This window comes from Cannabis sativa, chromosome 4 (assembly GCF_029168945.1).
Source record: "Cannabis sativa cultivar Pink pepper isolate KNU-18-1 chromosome 4, ASM2916894v1, whole genome shotgun sequence".
Taxonomy (NCBI): domain Eukaryota; kingdom Viridiplantae; phylum Streptophyta; class Magnoliopsida; order Rosales; family Cannabaceae; genus Cannabis; species Cannabis sativa.
Window position 1 is genome coordinate 78,496,734 of NC_083604.1, and position 17,973 is coordinate 78,514,706.

The 17,973-nt window shown below is 28.3% G+C and overlaps 3 protein-coding genes across 3 annotated transcripts; all 3 read right to left on the minus strand.

The window, feature by feature from the left end:
* Positions 1 to 1,630: 1,630 nt before the first annotated feature.
* Positions 1,631 to 2,294, minus strand: LOC115714709 (auxin-responsive protein SAUR50). Its single transcript, XM_030643469.2, has one exon. The coding sequence runs from the start codon at positions 2,220 to 2,222 to the stop codon at positions 1,818 to 1,820; it is 405 nt and encodes a 134-aa protein (XP_030499329.2). The 5' UTR covers positions 2,223 to 2,294; the 3' UTR covers positions 1,631 to 1,817.
* Positions 2,295 to 8,582: 6,288 nt separating this feature from the next.
* LOC115715214 (transcription initiation factor TFIID subunit 14b) lies at positions 8,583 to 12,140 on the minus strand. The gene is made up of 6 exons (XM_030644058.2): positions 11,557 to 12,140; positions 10,902 to 10,990; positions 10,587 to 10,808; positions 10,159 to 10,346; positions 9,956 to 10,074; positions 8,583 to 9,001 (listed from the first exon to the last, which is right to left on the minus strand). Exons 1-6 carry the CDS (start codon positions 11,656 to 11,658, stop codon positions 8,912 to 8,914), a joined length of 810 nt encoding a protein of 269 aa, XP_030499918.1. The 5' UTR covers positions 11,659 to 12,140; the 3' UTR covers positions 8,583 to 8,911.
* Positions 12,141 to 13,449: 1,309 nt separating this feature from the next.
* LOC115713058 (uncharacterized) lies at positions 13,450 to 16,463 on the minus strand. The gene is made up of 3 exons (XM_030641537.2): positions 16,277 to 16,463; positions 14,380 to 15,242; positions 13,450 to 13,870 (listed from the first exon to the last, which is right to left on the minus strand). The coding sequence occupies exons 2-3, from the start codon at positions 15,237 to 15,239 to the stop codon at positions 13,696 to 13,698; spliced, it is 1,035 nt and encodes a 344-aa protein (XP_030497397.2). The 5' UTR covers positions 15,240 to 15,242; positions 16,277 to 16,463; the 3' UTR covers positions 13,450 to 13,695.
* Positions 16,464 to 17,973: the final 1,510 nt, after the last annotated feature.

The window sequence follows — 17,973 nt, forward strand, 5'->3', positions numbered from 1 at the left end:
CTAATAAGAAACCTTAAGGTATCTTAAATAATAAAATAACATAATATAGCTTAAAAAATAAAAAAAATAAAATCATATTTTTAAAGTTAACTAATTAAAATAAGCAACTAAATATGCAAGAGAAAAAATTATCTTGAAATATTGTTTTAATAAAAATTAACTAATTGATATATTATTTACATAAAAAAAAACTAAAGGTTGCTTTTTTTTAAAACTTGCATAACACTGAAATTTCTCGATGCGAGATTTTTTAATTTTTTTTTTTCATTTTCGGTAATTATTTTGAATCTCACAGTTGAAGTTTTTGATCGAAGGCTTTGAGTAGCTTCAATGATGAGTTATCTCGGCACTTTCGATTAGCAACTGTAGAGTTTGTTTTGATTTTTGTTGATCGAAGCTTTTGTCAAGCTTTAATGGTGATTTTTATTTGCATATTCGATTGACATTTTTGCAGAGCTTCAATGGCACAAGTTGTGGAGGTTTGAATAGTTGAAGGTTTCTTTTTGATTTCTTTTGTTCTCAAATGGTTATATATGGTTCGGCAGTACGATATGTACGGGGTTGATCCTATTTTTTCTGGTTTGGTAAGAATTTTTTTTGTAAATCTCGGTAGAAATATACATATATAAGGTATTTATGTTTTATTCGGTAACTGTAATATTAATTTGTGAATTTGGTATATTAGTAAAAATTCCCCTAATAACAATATATAATAAGTCATATCTTTCATATCATTATTAATTGATGTAGAAATTAGTAAGAGATCAATCAAAGAAGTGCAAGCTAACTTTATTATTTTAGATATATATAAAATATATATGTAGTATTGCCGTTAAAATTACGTGCCATTAACGTCAAACACTAAAATTAATATTTAATAATAATTTTATATTTTACATAATATTAAATTATTTTTAAGTTATAACTTTCATAAAATTGAAATATGATAAAACCAGTACTTCACAATTAATTTACGTCATTATGCCCTAATATTGAACATGTAGTTCTCTCTCTGCTTTTTTTTTTTTTTGGGTTCTCTAGTTATGATTTCGTTTATACATGATACAGCTTTTCACTGAATATATATTTATATATAATAAAATAATTATATTTGTAAATATCAAAGTTTACCACCGGATCGGATTAATAGCTAGACAATTTCGAATCATAAAAAAAAAAAAGCATTGCTATAATATTGGATTTTTACGTATTATATTATTCTTAATTAATTTGAAACAATATCTATATATATATATCATGTATTGTATACGAGGCGCATTTTAGCAAAAAAAAAAAAAGACATATTTATTAATTTTTTTCTTTAAAAAAAAATAGAAAGGGTTACGTATTAGCCATGCAATATATGGTTAGAGAGATAAGGTTCATGAATTAGAAACCAATATTAATAAAATTAATTAATTAATAATAATATATAAAAAAAATGGTACGTACTCTTTTTCACGCATTTCTGAGCATGTAAACTTTGACTTCCAACAACTACAGAAGACTATTATTCTAATTAATATAATTTATTTATATTATCTAATAGAATTAAAGATATTTATGTAAAAATAATTGTACATTCATCACGTGATAATTATGCAAAAAATAAATTAAAGAAAGATTAAAATACAACTGGTTAATAAATTAAGTGAAAAAAGATATATATAACAAAAACAATAATAATAATATATGTACAAAATCCCTTAGAATACAAAATAAGAAGAAGAAATTAAAACTCTCTAACTAGAGACATAAAATAAGATAATACATACATATATATAAATATATAATTATAGAGGTAGAGATGATGATAATTAAGATGATGAAGAAGATGATCTGATCATGATAATGGAAATTAGATTTTGAAAAGTGAGTTCTTCACAAGGAATAGTTAAACCCATATGATGGTTAAATCCAAACTCTTCTTCAGCTCTTTGAAGTAGGGTTTGAAACTCAGGTTGAGTTAACCACCAAATTGGTATGATATATCTTCTTCTATTTTCACCAACATAAACAGCAAAATGCCCTTTTGGAACATCATTTGGAATATCATCACCATCATTATTATTCTTATTATTATTATTATTATAAAACCCTAACACTTCCTCTTCTTCTTCTTCATCAATAATATTAATATTATTCTTCTTCCCAAAACTTGAACACCTTTTTATGATTTGCTTGATCATCACAGCCCTTTGAGGTAGCTTCTTCATAGCCATATAATTATAATAATAATAATAATAATATTATGTAGTGTTTTTTTGGGAGAGAAATTTAGAGTACTATATATAATAGTGAAGATTGAAACAAGTATTATTATTAATTTATAGGGAGAAATAAGAAGAAGTTGAATTAATTAATTAATTAATAGTTATTTGAAAAAACAAAATCATGTGGGTTGTGGGGTCCAAAAGAACAGACCACAAATATTGTCTCTTGAGGCAACTTTGTACACAAGCCCATGCAGTGTAGTTTTACTACTACTACTTCGAACCAGGTTAAGGTTAGCCCTACCATGTACCTTGTCCTAACAACAACATGGGACCCCTTTAATTTAATTTTGTAGTATTAGGCGCCTTATTAATTATGAGCAGTACTTTGTGAGTGATTAACAGTTTTCTATGTTTGATCGTTAAATTTGGGTTGACATTTGATATATGTAGTTTTGCAAACTATTAAGATCATGTTTGGTTAAGTTTCTGATTTTATATAAGTTTTTAGGAAGCTTTTATTGAGAAAAATACTAAAACTAATTAATGTTGTAAAAAAGTTTTTTTAAAAACTCAGTCAACCAAGAGGAAACAATGGGGATCGGTTGTGCTTGAAACCGATTCCTTGGTTGTTGTTCAGGCAATCCAAAGTATGGTGAACATTCCTTCTCCTTTTGGTCTTCAAGTGGCGGCTTGTCGTTCTCTTATGGCCGATTTGCCGTTAGTCACAATTAATTTTGTTAAACGTTCTGTAAACAAACGCACATCGTTATTCGTAAATTTCTTCGTTTGTATCCAGATCGTATTTTTAGCGAGGATGATGTTCCCGCTGATTTTCTTTCTATTGTATTAATAGTTGAATTTTCTTATTAATAAAGTTACAATTTTTCCTAAAAAAAAAAAAAAAAAAGACTTAATACATATAACAATTTAATATCTTAATAAGTCTAATACGTTATGAAGTGAGACTTTATTAATTAGTAATTTTTAATATTATTTATTAAATTAAAATATATAAAATTTAAAATTGAATTGTATAAATTTAATAATAGTATAACACCTCATTGACTACATTAATGGTGTAGAATACTAAATATTAATTATTACTTACACCAATAATATTATGCCATGTATGAGTACATGGAGTACTTTAGCAATTTCATTTTAATAATATTAATTAATACTTTGTGTTCTATATATTTTCCAAGTATATATGAATCGTATTTTGTCAGTACATGATGTACTACGTATATATAGTATGAGCTTTTTTATTATTAGATTTAGATTTTAGATATAGATAGGGATAGGGTGAATATGGAAGTATACATAATAATATAATATATATAAATATAAACAGACAAATTGGTTAGTTGTTCAATGAAAAACGTACGCTTTTAAATATATATATATTGATATATATATTTATATGATATCCATATAATTATGACGTCATATTTAATTGCATGTTCGTCATACCATGTGTTATTTGGAATATCCAACAGAATATATGAAACTTTTGCTTTTTCTTTCTTAAGAGATTAAGAAAAATTATTTACTAGAAAAATTACAATTTTTTAAGAGATTAAGAAATAAGAATAATTATTTACTAGAAAAATCTCAATTTCATTAAAAAATCTGCTGTAATTTTTTTATTATTATATTTTGTTTACAATGAAAATTTCTAACGATAAACATTAATATACTAATTTCAACTTATTATTATTTATTATTGGATAAATATTATTTTGGATTCTGTATTTTGTAAAAGTTACTGTTTAGATTATTTATTTTATTAAATGATAAAATGGAGCATATATTTTCTAAAATAGTAAAAATAGGACCTTGAACTCAATTTTTAACAATTTTATATTTTAATATAACTAACTTTAAGATAATTTCTAACATAAACAAATACATAAAATGTAACTAATTTTGTCATAATATCTCTAGATCAGATTATTATTAAGTTTTATTTTGATAAAAAATTATTTTAAGGTCTTATTTGTATAATTTCAAAAAATATAAAGTTCATTTTATTATTTAATAAAACAGAAAGTTCAATTGATAATTTTTGTAAAACTCAAGATCTAAAATGGTATTTAATTTTTATTATTATGTTTAACATTTGTGTACAAATTAAATGTATTGTCTTGGTCTTCCATACATAATATCTATAAATCAATCTGTAACTTAAACTCAACAGTCAATACCAAAAAAGTTTTTTATTATCCATTGGATTCTCTTTAATTTCAATATATATAAATAAATAAATATACATAATATTTTGTAATGTGTCAATTTTAATTGTTTAGACTTTGTTGCGTCATATATATGCACAAATCACAACTACCCTTCATACATATAAAATTACATATATTTGTAACTATTTAATCCTATTAGTCCTTATATCACATAACCCATAGTTAATTAGATATTACGTATATAAATTATAAAGAAATTTAGAATAATTTTATGTGTCAAAAATAAAATTCAAATAGTCTGTTGTATACGTGATTTATTTTTTATTTTAAATAAACAATTCAAACTCTACTTTAGATTTATATTGTAAATTATTTTAAATTTTTCAAAAATTTTATATGATGTTTTAAATAATACAATATACACTATCATATAAAAAAATTAAAATTAAATTTATTTAAATCTCGAAAACAAGGAGTGCACCACCGAAAACCAAAAATCATATATATGTAATAAAATAAATAAATAAACAAATAATCATTTGGTGGTTTTTAAGGGTATGTGTAAAGTCCATGACCCATTCTTGTATCACTTTCACACATTATTGTTTTGTATTGGATGGAGAACAAGTAATTAACCTTTGGTAGCAAGACTAGGGAGCTAGCTAGCTAGTTATAGCTTCCCACACAGATTGCAATTTGGATATGGTTTTGAATGGAGCATTGCTATTAGGCATCAGTAATGTCAGGGCCGGTCCTGAGGGTAGGCGGGCTAGGTGTGCGCCTCGAGCCCCCGAACGCTCAGGGCCCCGAAATTGTAAAAAAAAAATTAATACATAGATAAAGTGTTAAATAAGAAGAAAATATAATAAAAATTGTTTGGTGTAGTGGTTAAAGATTTTACTTTAAAGTAAAAAGTCATGGGATCAATTCCCAACCTCTACTTTTTAATTTTTTTAAAAAATATTTAATGTGTAGTTATGAGGAATTGAACCTTTGACATGTTAAGTTTTTTTTTTAAAATTTTACCATTACACTAAACACTAGAACTATCATTTTTATAATAGTTAAACTATATATATAGGGGCCCCAAAATTTGATTTCGCCTTAGACCCCATATACCTTAGGACCGGCCCTGAGTAGTGCCTAGCACCTTCTCGACATGTCGCGTTGCGATTGACTAGCGATACTCTGTAAAAACTATTATATTAAATTATATGAGACCCGATATTTACTTGGATTAATAGCGATATTAACACATAGGAGAGTGCTAAAATACCACTGATACTTTTTAGCATTTCTCTTTTGAATGTTGTCCTCTAAAAAAACAAAAACAAATTTCATTAATGAGATATGTTGTAAATTTTGTCTATGAACACAATAAGTATGATTTAATAAACTTAACAAGCTTTTCAATAATTAATAACCGTTCAATCAATTATAATTAATTAATAATAACCGTTCGATTAATTTAATAATTAATCAGATAATATGTGGAATGTAGCATGCATCTTCTATGATGGGATAGAAATATATATATTTAGAGAGAAATTGTTAGATAACTTAAAGTATTTTTGGTACATAGATAAATTATAATTTCATTATTTTAATATGATAATGAAAAAGAATTTTTCACAAATTTTTAAGAAATCTCAAATAATTAGACGTCGAAATCAAAATTCAAATTGCTTGCATTATTTGAATTCTAATTTCGATATCTTAAATTATTTAGAAATTTCTAAAAATTTATAAGAACATTATACACCATCATGTAAAAAAATGTAGTTACAACCTATTCATTCATGTACTAAAAAAACCAATCACTATTCACTACTGCAGTGGTAGCTATATATAATACATATATTATTAATTATTAGAAGCTTGGTGCAGTTCAACCATAAATTGGTGAGCAGCTAGGTAGATACTATTTATATATATATAGATATAAATATGTATATAAAGGAGCATGAATCTAGCAGAAAAACCAAGTGTCTGAGGTGATGATGATGATGATGATGAGTAGTAGTGAGGAGGATCACACTTTCAATCATTCAGATTTCATATCTTAAAAGTGGTCCAAAATACTCCAACATTCAGTTATGTTAGTTCAGTTACCACCACAACATTTTACCATACTATAATGTATATTACAAGATAATTATATGTTTTATTTAGTGCTCTACACCCTCAACACAAATTTGGCTACACATCTTTTGGAAACTATAACTAGTTTTTCCAAATATAGGTGTACAACATTTTGATTTATCATTTAAAGGGTACCCAAGTTCTTCCATTCATTTCTCTGACCAACCTGGGAGACACATTCCTAACTCTATTAAACTTTGCTCCCTTCCAACCAATTTATATGGAGGATTTTGTCCTGTGTCCGGAACCATTGGATCACGATCGCATTGATCTAACGGTTAGAAGTCAAAGTACATCCTACAAAGCTTATTAAACATAATAAAATGCATTCCATTTTTTAATAATGAAAACAAAATCAAATGTGGTGATTCAAAGAGTGCCTAACTTATTACATACATTTAATCTAGGAGATGTTAGTTGGAATATTAGAAAGCTTAGTTTTGAAAATTTATTAAGTTTTCTCTTGCTGCAAGTAATGAGATATGTAAGAAATTGACAAATCACAAAATGACAGCTGTCGATATATATATATATACAATGACAGAAGAAGTTTTTATACACACAAACATACATTCCTCTCCTAAAAATGAGCACCATCACCATTCACCACTAGCCGCATTTTCTCATAAATTCAAGAGATTTATTTCCCCATGTTCCAAGGCTGAAAAACTCTATCTTTTGGAGCTATATAGCCAGTCTATCTATCTGTCAGCATTGGTTCCCTTTTGTATTTTCTTTCTCTCTCTCTAAATTAAACTCAAAGAGTCTGTGCTCAACAACACAAACTCCTTCAATGTAAAACAGTTCAAGCAGTTATGTTTACACATTTTCAGCATGTTAAAACTACTCTACTACTCCAATATAGTAGATATTCTTAATCAAAAGGATTATATTAAGGGGGTATGGTATATAGAAATGGCTTGCCATGTTCTTTCCACGATGAATATGGATAACAATGGAAGATAGATAGAATTCAGACAGAGGATAACACATCATTGTCAATGAGGCTAAAAACCATTGACAATCAACAAAAGGCATTTCATTTTGGTAAGATGTTGACCCCTAACTTAAAAAATAAATTTATAAACATGTGAAGGCCATGTTACTTTGTCTGCAGAAAGTTTTATAAAGACAAATTAGTGAGGGGGCTGCTGCTATGAGCATATGAGCATTGACACTCTAAGCAGCCAGCCAGCTTAGCATTTCTGACCATATCAAAATACTCTCTGTACCTTGATATTGTACAATCATACTCATATCTACTCCTTCAACTAGTTCTTGAACTCTACTACTTTGTTCATTACATTCAAACCTGTAGCTATTACAGTGAGACTGAGAGGAATATAAACTACACTTTGTCTCTTAATTCACAAACTCAAGTATATGTAGTTACTAGAAAACAAAACAGATTGGTGATGTAATATCAGTCCAGGCAGAGATATGATTAAGACTTTATTAACCCCATGTGCATTGACAGGACACAGTTCCAGAACATTTTTTTTCCAACTCACAAAGCTAGGTGAATTGCACCCAAGATAGATATAACAAAGTTGGGTATTGTATTCTTTTCAATTATTCTCAAATCGGTAAAGAGTTGTTTTCATAATTATAAATTTGGGATTAACATTTTTCATACAAGTATTCAGAATATCAAAGGACAGCAAACATGAGTAATGTGAGTTGACAACTAAAACAGAACATGAAAAGAGATGGCCTCAGTTTAAACATGTATAATAATAATAGCAACAGATAGATAGGTTGGTTACCTGAAATTAGCTCTGTTACAAAGAAGTAATAACTATGGTACACACCAATCCCAGTTTCGATAATGTGATGATGCCATATACATGTTGATCCTTCCATTTCTGCTAGTTCCAATTCTAGCTTTGATTCAAAAGAAAAGTCATTCTGTGAATAAAAAATTTAGTAGAAATAGCACCAGAGCCTCTTTGCACTCATTTCACCAAGTATTAACTCCGAAGACGGGAGAAGCAATGTACAATACACATTTCCAATTGTTAATCCATTTCGATACATGAAGAGAGAAGCAATATTTTCATTAGGACTAAAGTTCTATTTCTCTTTTAAATGAAAAGAGAAAATGAAAATTAAATGCAAATCCATAGGTTACATTGAAGGCATCATTCCATGTAGCTAATCGTTGTTGTTTGCACATTAAATTTTAGTTAGCTCTAAAAGCTTCACATACTAATACAAATTTACACATACTACATACTTCTAAAATCAAGAGAGAATACACATGATCACATCTAATAATCACAAGTGCTAGCTAACACTCCAATGCTTTACACTGATGAGAAAACTCGAACTACAATCTACCATGTTCATGTATATTCATTCGAATCCAGAGGGTGGTTTTGACAGCTGAGGTAATCCATCCATTGAGCTCAACTGTCTTTTCAGCTTCATAATGTGATCTTGCACCTACCAGATAGATTGTATACATTGTTAGGACTATATAATCCACTACTTTCCATAAACAACAATATGTTCATGCACATCAGATGAATCAAGCATGTACTTGAGATAGAGCCAATGAATCACAAGCATTTATGCAAAGTGAATTGGCATGTGCAACAAGATATAGCTCTAAGTGAAAAACCAATTCATCAAAAGTAACTTAAACCCAACAAGATGTATTAAATGGTACTGAATTAGACATCTACAATCCAGATTTGACTTTTGGAGCTTGACCAAAAAGTCGAGACCTACGAGCATACAACCAAATACAACTAGAACAAAAAAGAAAAGTAACAGGATTTTATTTTATCTCCCTTCATGCAAAAATAAATAATAAGATATCAGAGCATGGCAGAAGATTTACCACAAACTCCCTCTTGTTAGAATGTCCACACATACATCAGTAACATTGGTCATATGTCAACCTTTTTATTTTAGTTTTTTTCATTTACGTTTTTTTTTTACATAGCTAGCACACATGGTGCACATAGCAAACAAACAACAAGGAGGTCCCATATGTTCAAACCTGAGACGTCCACCTTACCCCAATCCTCCCCTCACCACCAAGGTCATAAGTCAATCAATTGCTTACATTATTATGTTAAATTCGTACTTATTTGTTTTGAGTGTAATAGTCAAGTGTTATTTCTTCTCATTTAATAATAAGGGAAGTCCACCTTACAAATAATAATAATGATGATAATAATAAGGGAAAGTCCTTGATTCAAATCCTAAGAATATGCAGAGAGCTAAAGGAAAAACTTTGTTATTTCTATTAAGTGCAGCCAATGGAAAAGGATATATAAGCCAATTACATATTTTAAATAACAGTGGGACAAAAAAAAAAACAACAAGAAAGAAACTTGTTTAGTCATGGGAATAAGTGTGATGCATATAAAGGAAGAAAGAATAAATAACCTGTTGCCGAGCAGCTGCAAGTTTTAAGAGTTCATCAGCCTCAGAGAAATTCAAGAACCACTGATTAAGGGGATGATCCTTGGTATATCCTTTTTCCCTTTCGGTATTTTCAATTTGTACTGCAAAATCATAAGAAAATGTAACTCAAAGCATTTGTAAAAAGATAAAGAAATTAATGAACAACATCATACTTAAAAAAATACCAGGATTAGGTAAAGTAAGTCCAGCTGGTAAACGGGGCACAAGAACAGCAGGGTGATTCTGCACACGAGCGAAAAATTCCTCTGATGGATCAGGAAAAACAATCTCATTGTATGATTCCATAACAACAGGTTTCTTAGTCGACTGGGGACCAGATTCATCTTCAGGATATAACTTCAAATGATGATACCTGCAAACGTTTTTATAAGCTCCAATAATATCAAGATTTCACCTCAAGTAAACAAAACCATTACAGAGTAATACCACATCTCCCTAGAGTTATCCCATTTTTTGAAATTTCGATTGAAATGATAACAAGTTCATTAAAGATTATATTTTATTTTTATGACATTTTCACATAGTCACTGTATCATTTAGTACTGAGATAACTGCTCATTAAGAGAAACTATAACCAAAATAAACAACTTACAAATCCAATTGTTTATCACATATTTCACTGTGGAAAAATAGACTGATAGCAATTTCAAATTCACCCCAACCACACTCTGTTAACTCAAATGGGGCCGATTCAACAACTCTTGTAGGATTATTGAAACTGGGATGCAATTGAAATACAACTCTCTTTAACACCACCCCAAGATCCTCATTTGTGGCCCCACGAACATAAACTGTCCACTTATGAGATTGAGACCTAATTAAATGAATGAAAAATTATGGTGAAAATATCCAAATAATAATGTGTCAGAATTTAAACATGAATTCTTAACAAGAAAACAACACTTACTCACTAGCCTTTCGACCCAGATAGAATGCAATTGTTCCATATACAATTGGGACACAAATTTCAACATCCTTAAGTCTCTTGCTTGCAATCTATCCAAAAACAAGAAATTACAATATTACAACAAATAGAAAACCAAATGCAACAGGAGAATAATTAAGAACTTTTGATAAATTCCTAATGAGTTAGTTTGGTATACCGTATTTCATCGTATTGTGTTGTATATCATATTTTTCTATAATATGATATTAACTTTTAATTTATATCAAAATATTGTATATTTATATGCACAAATCAATATCAAACATGGTACTACATAAATGGTGCATTTGATCGTATTGTGTTGTATATCATATTTTTCTATAATATTCTGCTAAATTTTAATTTATATCAAAATATTATATATTTGTATGTACATAAAAATCAATATTAAACATGTTACTACATAAACATGTACAATTCAATTCAATATTATATTATACAATAACATACGATGTAATACCTTATACAAATGAACCCAATATCATCGAGTTTTTATTTTTCATAATTCCCTGAAACTATTTTGATAGAACATAATTCCCTATACACCAGAAATTTATATTCAAGAAAGAAAATAAAATCTGGGTATTGGAGGAATCGAGCAGAACATAAAACATACCTTCTTGTCGTTATCTTCAGCAGGTTTGGGAATTCTGATAGGCTGCAATACTGGGACAGAGTCGCCATCGTCAGGTTGAGCTTCACCTACTTTTCGAGACATTGTTGAAAAAACTCGAGCTAATTGTGTTTTAAATACAGAAGCAACCAATGCTAACAAAGAATTTTACGTATAAAGATCAGAAAGATTGTAGCTTGTGGAATTCAGATTCTTGCATTTTAGGTTTCAAAAATGGCGCGGTAGACAGGAAGAATTAGGGGTTAGGGTTTTAGTGAGGATTTTTTTTTTTTTTTGGTTAGTGATTAATTTCTTGGAGAGTTAATCATATATCATTTTTTATTTTTTTATTTTTTTTTAACTTTACCATTTGTGTTATTTGGTTGTTCTAATATAGATTTTAGTTGCCATTTAAATTTTTTGGTTGGTTCGGTTGGTTGCTATGTGAATTTTCGTAAAAGAAATATATATATATAAAAAATCAATTTTTTCTTCCATGTCGAATTGAGTTTTTTATTTGTTGTGAATTTTATTTTTATTTTTGGTAAATCTTTTATGAATTCTTAATTTGTGTCAAAATTACATTAACACACCATGCATACTTTTCTTTATGGAATAATACATAAGACACTATTTTTTGTAAAATATTTATATTTTTACTTTCAAAGAATATTTTTTTACATTTTTACAGTTTTTCAAAAAATAACACGAAAACAACATAAAATCAACAAGAAAACTACATAAAAGTAACATCAAAATAACAACAAAAAATAACATACAGATAACAAAAAATCAACAACAAATTAACAAGATTACAACATAAAAAGGCCGTATTTTCTGTAAATAAAATCAAAAAAATCGTAAAAATATTTAAAAACTCCGTGAAACCGTATTTTTGTAATTTTTTTATTGTTTTTATATTTTTATGAAATAATCTCTTTTTTTTTTATCAAAGTAATACTAAGAGTATCTCCAATGGTAAAACTTTCAAGGATGTTTGGTGAGGTGGACTTATTATGTAGCAAAATACTAAGAGCAAGATTCTTTTATTATATTTTTATTATAATATTATATTAATTTTATAATAGAGTGTAATTGTAATGACCATCACATTAATTTTTTTTTAACAAGTATTACTTATTTATATAATGTAATAACCAATTATAATGTAATAGATCACAGAAGTTAAAAACAAAAATAAAAAAACAAATAAAATAATGGAAATGTTAATTATAATTACAATTCTCATTCTTATAAACCAAACATTCCCTAAATGGATTGTTCAAAAAACATTCCCTAAGTAGAAATGCAGTGGAATGGGTATGGTATCTTAATTTGGTTTATAATACACAATGAAAAGTGGTTTGTTTGCAAATTTTAAAGAGTGAAAGGACCCCTTTTCAAAAAAAAAAAAGGAAAAAGAAAAAGAAAAGAAGAATGAAAGGACATTATAGCAATAATTATTCTATTGAAATGCAGAGTCGTAGGTAGTATTATTAAGTATTAACAGTGATAGAAAGCTTGTTATTAAATGTAGGCCTAATTAAATGCTTTTGTTTAAATTTAATAGTGATATTTATAGTAGTAGTGTGGTGTCCTGGATATTCTTTAAAAATTATTTTTTTTTTAAGTTATATTAGATTCAATATTTAATCACACCAATGATACCAGAATACTAGACACTAATAGTATCTTTAGCAATTCTCTTTTTTAAGAGACCAAAATAGTATTATCATTTATTTTCTTTGCTTTTGTGTCTAATTTTTTTTGTTTTTTCTACTCTAAATATTTTTCATTGTATCATTTTTGTTTTTAATGTGTGACAAGTGCATTCTTACTTTTTTTTTTTTTTTGAAAGGAAGTGCATTATATACTAGTGAAATAAATGAACAAGCATTTGGTAATTGGTGAAGTTCAAATTGATAATCAATACATAATCATTATCATACTGTACCACTAGATAATCAATACATGATCATATTCACAAACAATCTGAAGTAAAAACAAAGGAACAACGAAAAGGATAGAGCTTAGCCTGAACATAAGCTTGTCTGACTTTGTTGTATCCAATGATCTTGTAAAAGAGAATCACTCGGTCGTACCAGAGGTAGACAAACAAAAACAAGAACAAGACTGTCGAAATTAGATGTTCGAAGCGCTCAAGGCCATCACCTTACACTGTTCATTCATTGCCAGAAGTTGGGCCTCTTTCTTATCAAGAAGAGTTGTTAGTTTATCATTCTCTTCCATAAGCTTCTGAACTTCTACCTCTTTCTGCATTTTCTCACCCTCTAACTGTGTTGTTTTCACCACTAATCTGTTTCGAAACCAACATCAGAAAAAAGATAAATCTTGGGTACAAAAGAAAATAAACAATAGGAAAACTAATGGAATGTAAATTAACAAGGTTGGATAAGTTGATATTAAGAAACACAATGCAACAAAAATGTTAGGCTTCAAATATATGCTTAGGCTAAGGTGTATGAACAAGTCACAAGTTAGTTATTTCAGTTTAGTTCCTATAGGGCTGATTGTTGCGTGTGTGTGTTAGTTAGAATACTGTAATTGGTTTTTAATTTGTGTGTAAGTAAAATACTTTCTGGTAGATACCAAACTGCCTCAAAGAGTTTAGAACCTTGTTGTTTTCTCTAATTCTTTCAAGAAGTGAATTGGAATAATAGTGTATCAAAAATAGATCAATGTAAACATATATGCAGCATTGCCAGCATGAAAGTACAAATAGTATAATTATAACCAATTCAATCAAAAGGACAATGTATTGATCTGATCATTCAATGAATGGAATTGAAAAGTAAACATACTGACCGTTCAAATAGCTTCTCAATTGTTTGAAACTGCTTCTCTGATGAAAGGAGTGTTTCTCTTACAGTAGTGAGAGTGCTAACATATGATTTTAGAGATTCGAATTCTCGCTTCACACGACTAAGTTCCTGTTCGTTTTCTGAAGCTCGTTGCCTCTGTCTAGTGGTTTCTTCAACCAAATCATCTATACTCTGCCTCATTTCATTTAGAATACTATTTGTACCAAGAGCAAACATTTCCATCTCCTCTAACTTCAATGACATTTTTTCAATTTGAACAGACTTTCTCATGATTTCTTCCTGACCCGAGTTTACCTTTTCCTTCTCAATTGCAGTTTCAGATTCCGCCAATAACACTCTCTCAACGAGGTGTTCCATCACCTTTGCGACCATCTTCACTGATTTAACCGTGTCGCTAATATAAGCTTCATCTTGGACATCCAGAGAACCGTGAAACTGACCTATTTCGGTACAAGTCTCATCATCTAAACTATCGAACGAAGAAGCATCAATGTCTTTAGACCAATCTGACAAAGGTGTACCATTTTTATCAACTAGTCCTACCCCTTCTAATTGTTCAATACCACAATAGGTTCGGGCTAAATGGGGAACAGCCATAAGCCTTGCTTTATATTTCAAGTAAGTTAACAATGTCGTCGTTGTTTTAACTCTATGCCAAAGAACATCCAACTCTTTCATTGACTCTTCTTCAGACTCTTTCATGTATGCTTTCACCTCCATGAATTTCGACTGCAGCAAATCCACTTGGGATTCTTGTTCTTCCATTTCCTGCTTCCGAATTTCAGGTGTTTCGCATAGCTGAGCCTTTAACTTCGATGATTCAGCATGTTCCCCAGTTGCCATCCCCTGCACAAAGTTGAATAAAGAAAGGAACATAATATGTGTTAGCATATGATACAATATAACCACAAGGGCAAAAACAACATTAGGGATTTCATCTTTAGAATATATAGAAAGACTAATTCAAGTAAGCATAACATTCAATAAGATTCCAACTTGCCATAGAAGCATACTATGTCTGGTAAAAAGCAATTGATCAAACACTCAAATAAGAAAAAGCATAACTTAAAAATGTGCCAATAACTTAAGCTTCACAAACTCAATTCATTGTCCACCTAAACAAAGATGTACAGTCTAAGCAGATGCCTATGTACATTCAATCATGGTTCTTTCTTTCCTTCTCACAAGTGATTGAGAAATATATTGGGAGATATAATCAAATTTACAATAACACACTAAGATCTAAAGGTGTGCATAAATCGATCCAATCCAATTATGATCGGACCCGAACTTGTTAGATGGGGTGTTCGAAAATCTAATGCAATCCAATATTAAATTGAACTAATTAGTATTTTCATTTGATTTTTGGTTTGATGAGTAATTAGATTTATATTGTTATACTTAAAACCCAATACAGTGATCCAAGATCCAACATCACTAGCATGAATATAGACACAATTTGAGGTGGGTGTTTACCCATTCACAAGCTCAATTTAACTCTTTAAACAAATAATAATTACTTGCTAATTCCAAGTATCATTACATAAAGGCAATAAATTGAAGAGAGATCTTATAGCTCGAAAAAAATCACTGCCATTAATTTAACCAAAAAGAAAAATCTCAACAAGAACTTAAAAAAGACAAAAATTTTCCATGTTTATCCAATTGGGAATTTATAAAGATGCAATTATGAATACAAAAACTTTCAGAAAACAAAAAATCTGAAAAACCCTAATTAATAAGAACAAAACCCCCAAAAAACAAAAATGGGTATATGATCCGAAAAGTAACGACGAGCTTAAGCTTAATTGAACCCTGATCTTTGAAAGAAGAAGAACAAAATATATATATATAAAAAATAAATAAGAAAATTGCAGAACCTCCTGAATCTGAGGGAAAAAGGGAAAGAGATTTGATGGGATTTTGAACCAGCTGGTAAAATGGTTCTTCTTTTTCCTTTCAGCTTTCCCTTTTGAATTTTGATCAATCAATAATAAAATTAATAATAATTATAAAAAAAATAAAAGGAAGAAGAAAATAATAATTCAAAGGAAAAGTTTAAAAAAAAAAATATATATATATATACTTTTTTCAACTCACTATTGAAAATTTTGCTACGTATGTTAGGTATTTTTTACTCTATTTAAAAAATATAATTAATAATTAAAGAAAAAATATTATTACTTATTAGGTGAGATTATTATTATGTATATCTAAATAATGTAATTTATAATTTTGACAATTAAAAGTAAATACTAGATGTAATATATTATAGTGTTTAAGAAAATTTGATAATTTAAGTGTCATATGCTCTTAAGATAATCCAAAAATAAAATAAAAATTCATGTTCAAATACTAAAGAAAACACAACTTAAATGTGTGTGAAATAAAAAAGAAAATTAAAAATCAATCTCTAAATTACATCTATCTAAAACTTGTAGATAAAAAATCTATTTTTCACAAATTATAATGTGAAATGTTTTAGTTAAAATACTTTATATATACATATGGAACACTTCTAAATGGGTAAAACCCATAGATAGGCACTAAAAAAAATTAATAAGGTAACAATCTAATAACCTTTTATGGCAAGTTTCTAATAATTATTTTTTTAAAAAAAATATATATTTATTTTTTATAAAATTGGAAATAATAATTATGACCAATATTTTAAAAAAATTATAAATTATTTTTAAAAATTAATTGAAATTACTACTTTATAATTTTATGAAATTGTGAGTTTATTAATAATTTATTATTGTAAAACTAAGAATCATTTACATGTATATTAATGTGTTTTTTTTAATAGGAGAATAAGAGCTTGATTGTGGAATCCAATTGTCTTAATATTATTCATGCTCTTAAAAATAAAACGCTACAATACTTCTTAGTTCTTACTTAGGGTCAGGGCCGGCCCTAGGCATAGGCGGGCTAGGCCCGTGCCTAGGGCCCACACTTTCCGGGGGCCCAAAATAAAAAAAAAATTATTAGGCTTTTATTTAAGTAAAATTTAAGTGTAATATAAACAACAAATATTTATAGTTTAGTTGGTTGAGGTGGAGGACATAATGTCCTAGGTCATGGGTTCAAATCCCATGACACTCTTTTTTTGATATATTTTTGAGGGCCCCAAAATTTAATTCGTCTTGGGCCCATAAATTTTCAGGGCCGGCCCTGCTTAGGGTATCATTGTTAGAGAAATATTATTGTCATCTAATGATTTTTTTGACATTACCATGCATCATTCTCCTAGAATAACTAATGAGGTGTTGTTCATTATTTATATTATTAGGATTGGAAGATCATGATAATTGTCTAGGGGTCAAGTATAATTTTTTGTGCTGAAATTCTTGTGTTGGCAATTGCCATTATTCAATAATATTTATGACACTTTTTTTCTTCGTTCATTTTTTTTGTTAAAATTTTCTTCATTGGTTTTGTTCTTATAGATTTTGGTAAGCTCAAGTATTTTTTTAAAAATAAAAACAGATAAATGATTGTTAATTATTATGAAATTAAAAATTTTAGGTTTAGAAAAAATCTTATACATTTTATATGTATTACAACTTAAAGCTTA

What these genes read in the sequence shown, in the direction of transcription:
- LOC115715214 (XM_030644058.2), bottom strand. Translation starts at nt 11,658, where the DNA reads ATGTCTCGAAAAGTAGGTGAAGCTCAACCTGACGATGGCGACTCTGTC. An exon ending in CTGGGTCGAAAGGCTAGTGA is followed by an intron (nt 10,809 to 10,901) that starts GTAAGTGTTGTT and finishes TCATTTAATTAG; the next exon opens with GTCTCAATCTCATAAGTGGA. An exon ending in ACTTACTTTACCTAATCCTG is followed by an intron (nt 10,075 to 10,158) that starts GTATTTTTTTAA and finishes ATGATTTTGCAG; the next exon opens with TACAAATTGAAAATACCGAA.
- LOC115713058 (XM_030641537.2), bottom strand. Translation starts at nt 15,239, where the DNA reads ATGGCAACTGGGGAACATGCTGAATCATCGAAGTTAAAGGCTCAGCTA. An exon ending in ATTGAGAAGCTATTTGAACG is followed by an intron (nt 13,871 to 14,379) that starts GTCAGTATGTTT and finishes GTTTCGAAACAG; the next exon opens with ATTAGTGGTGAAAACAACAC.
- LOC115714709 (XM_030643469.2), bottom strand. Translation starts at nt 2,222, where the DNA reads ATGGCTATGAAGAAGCTACCTCAAAGGGCTGTGATGATCAAGCAAATC.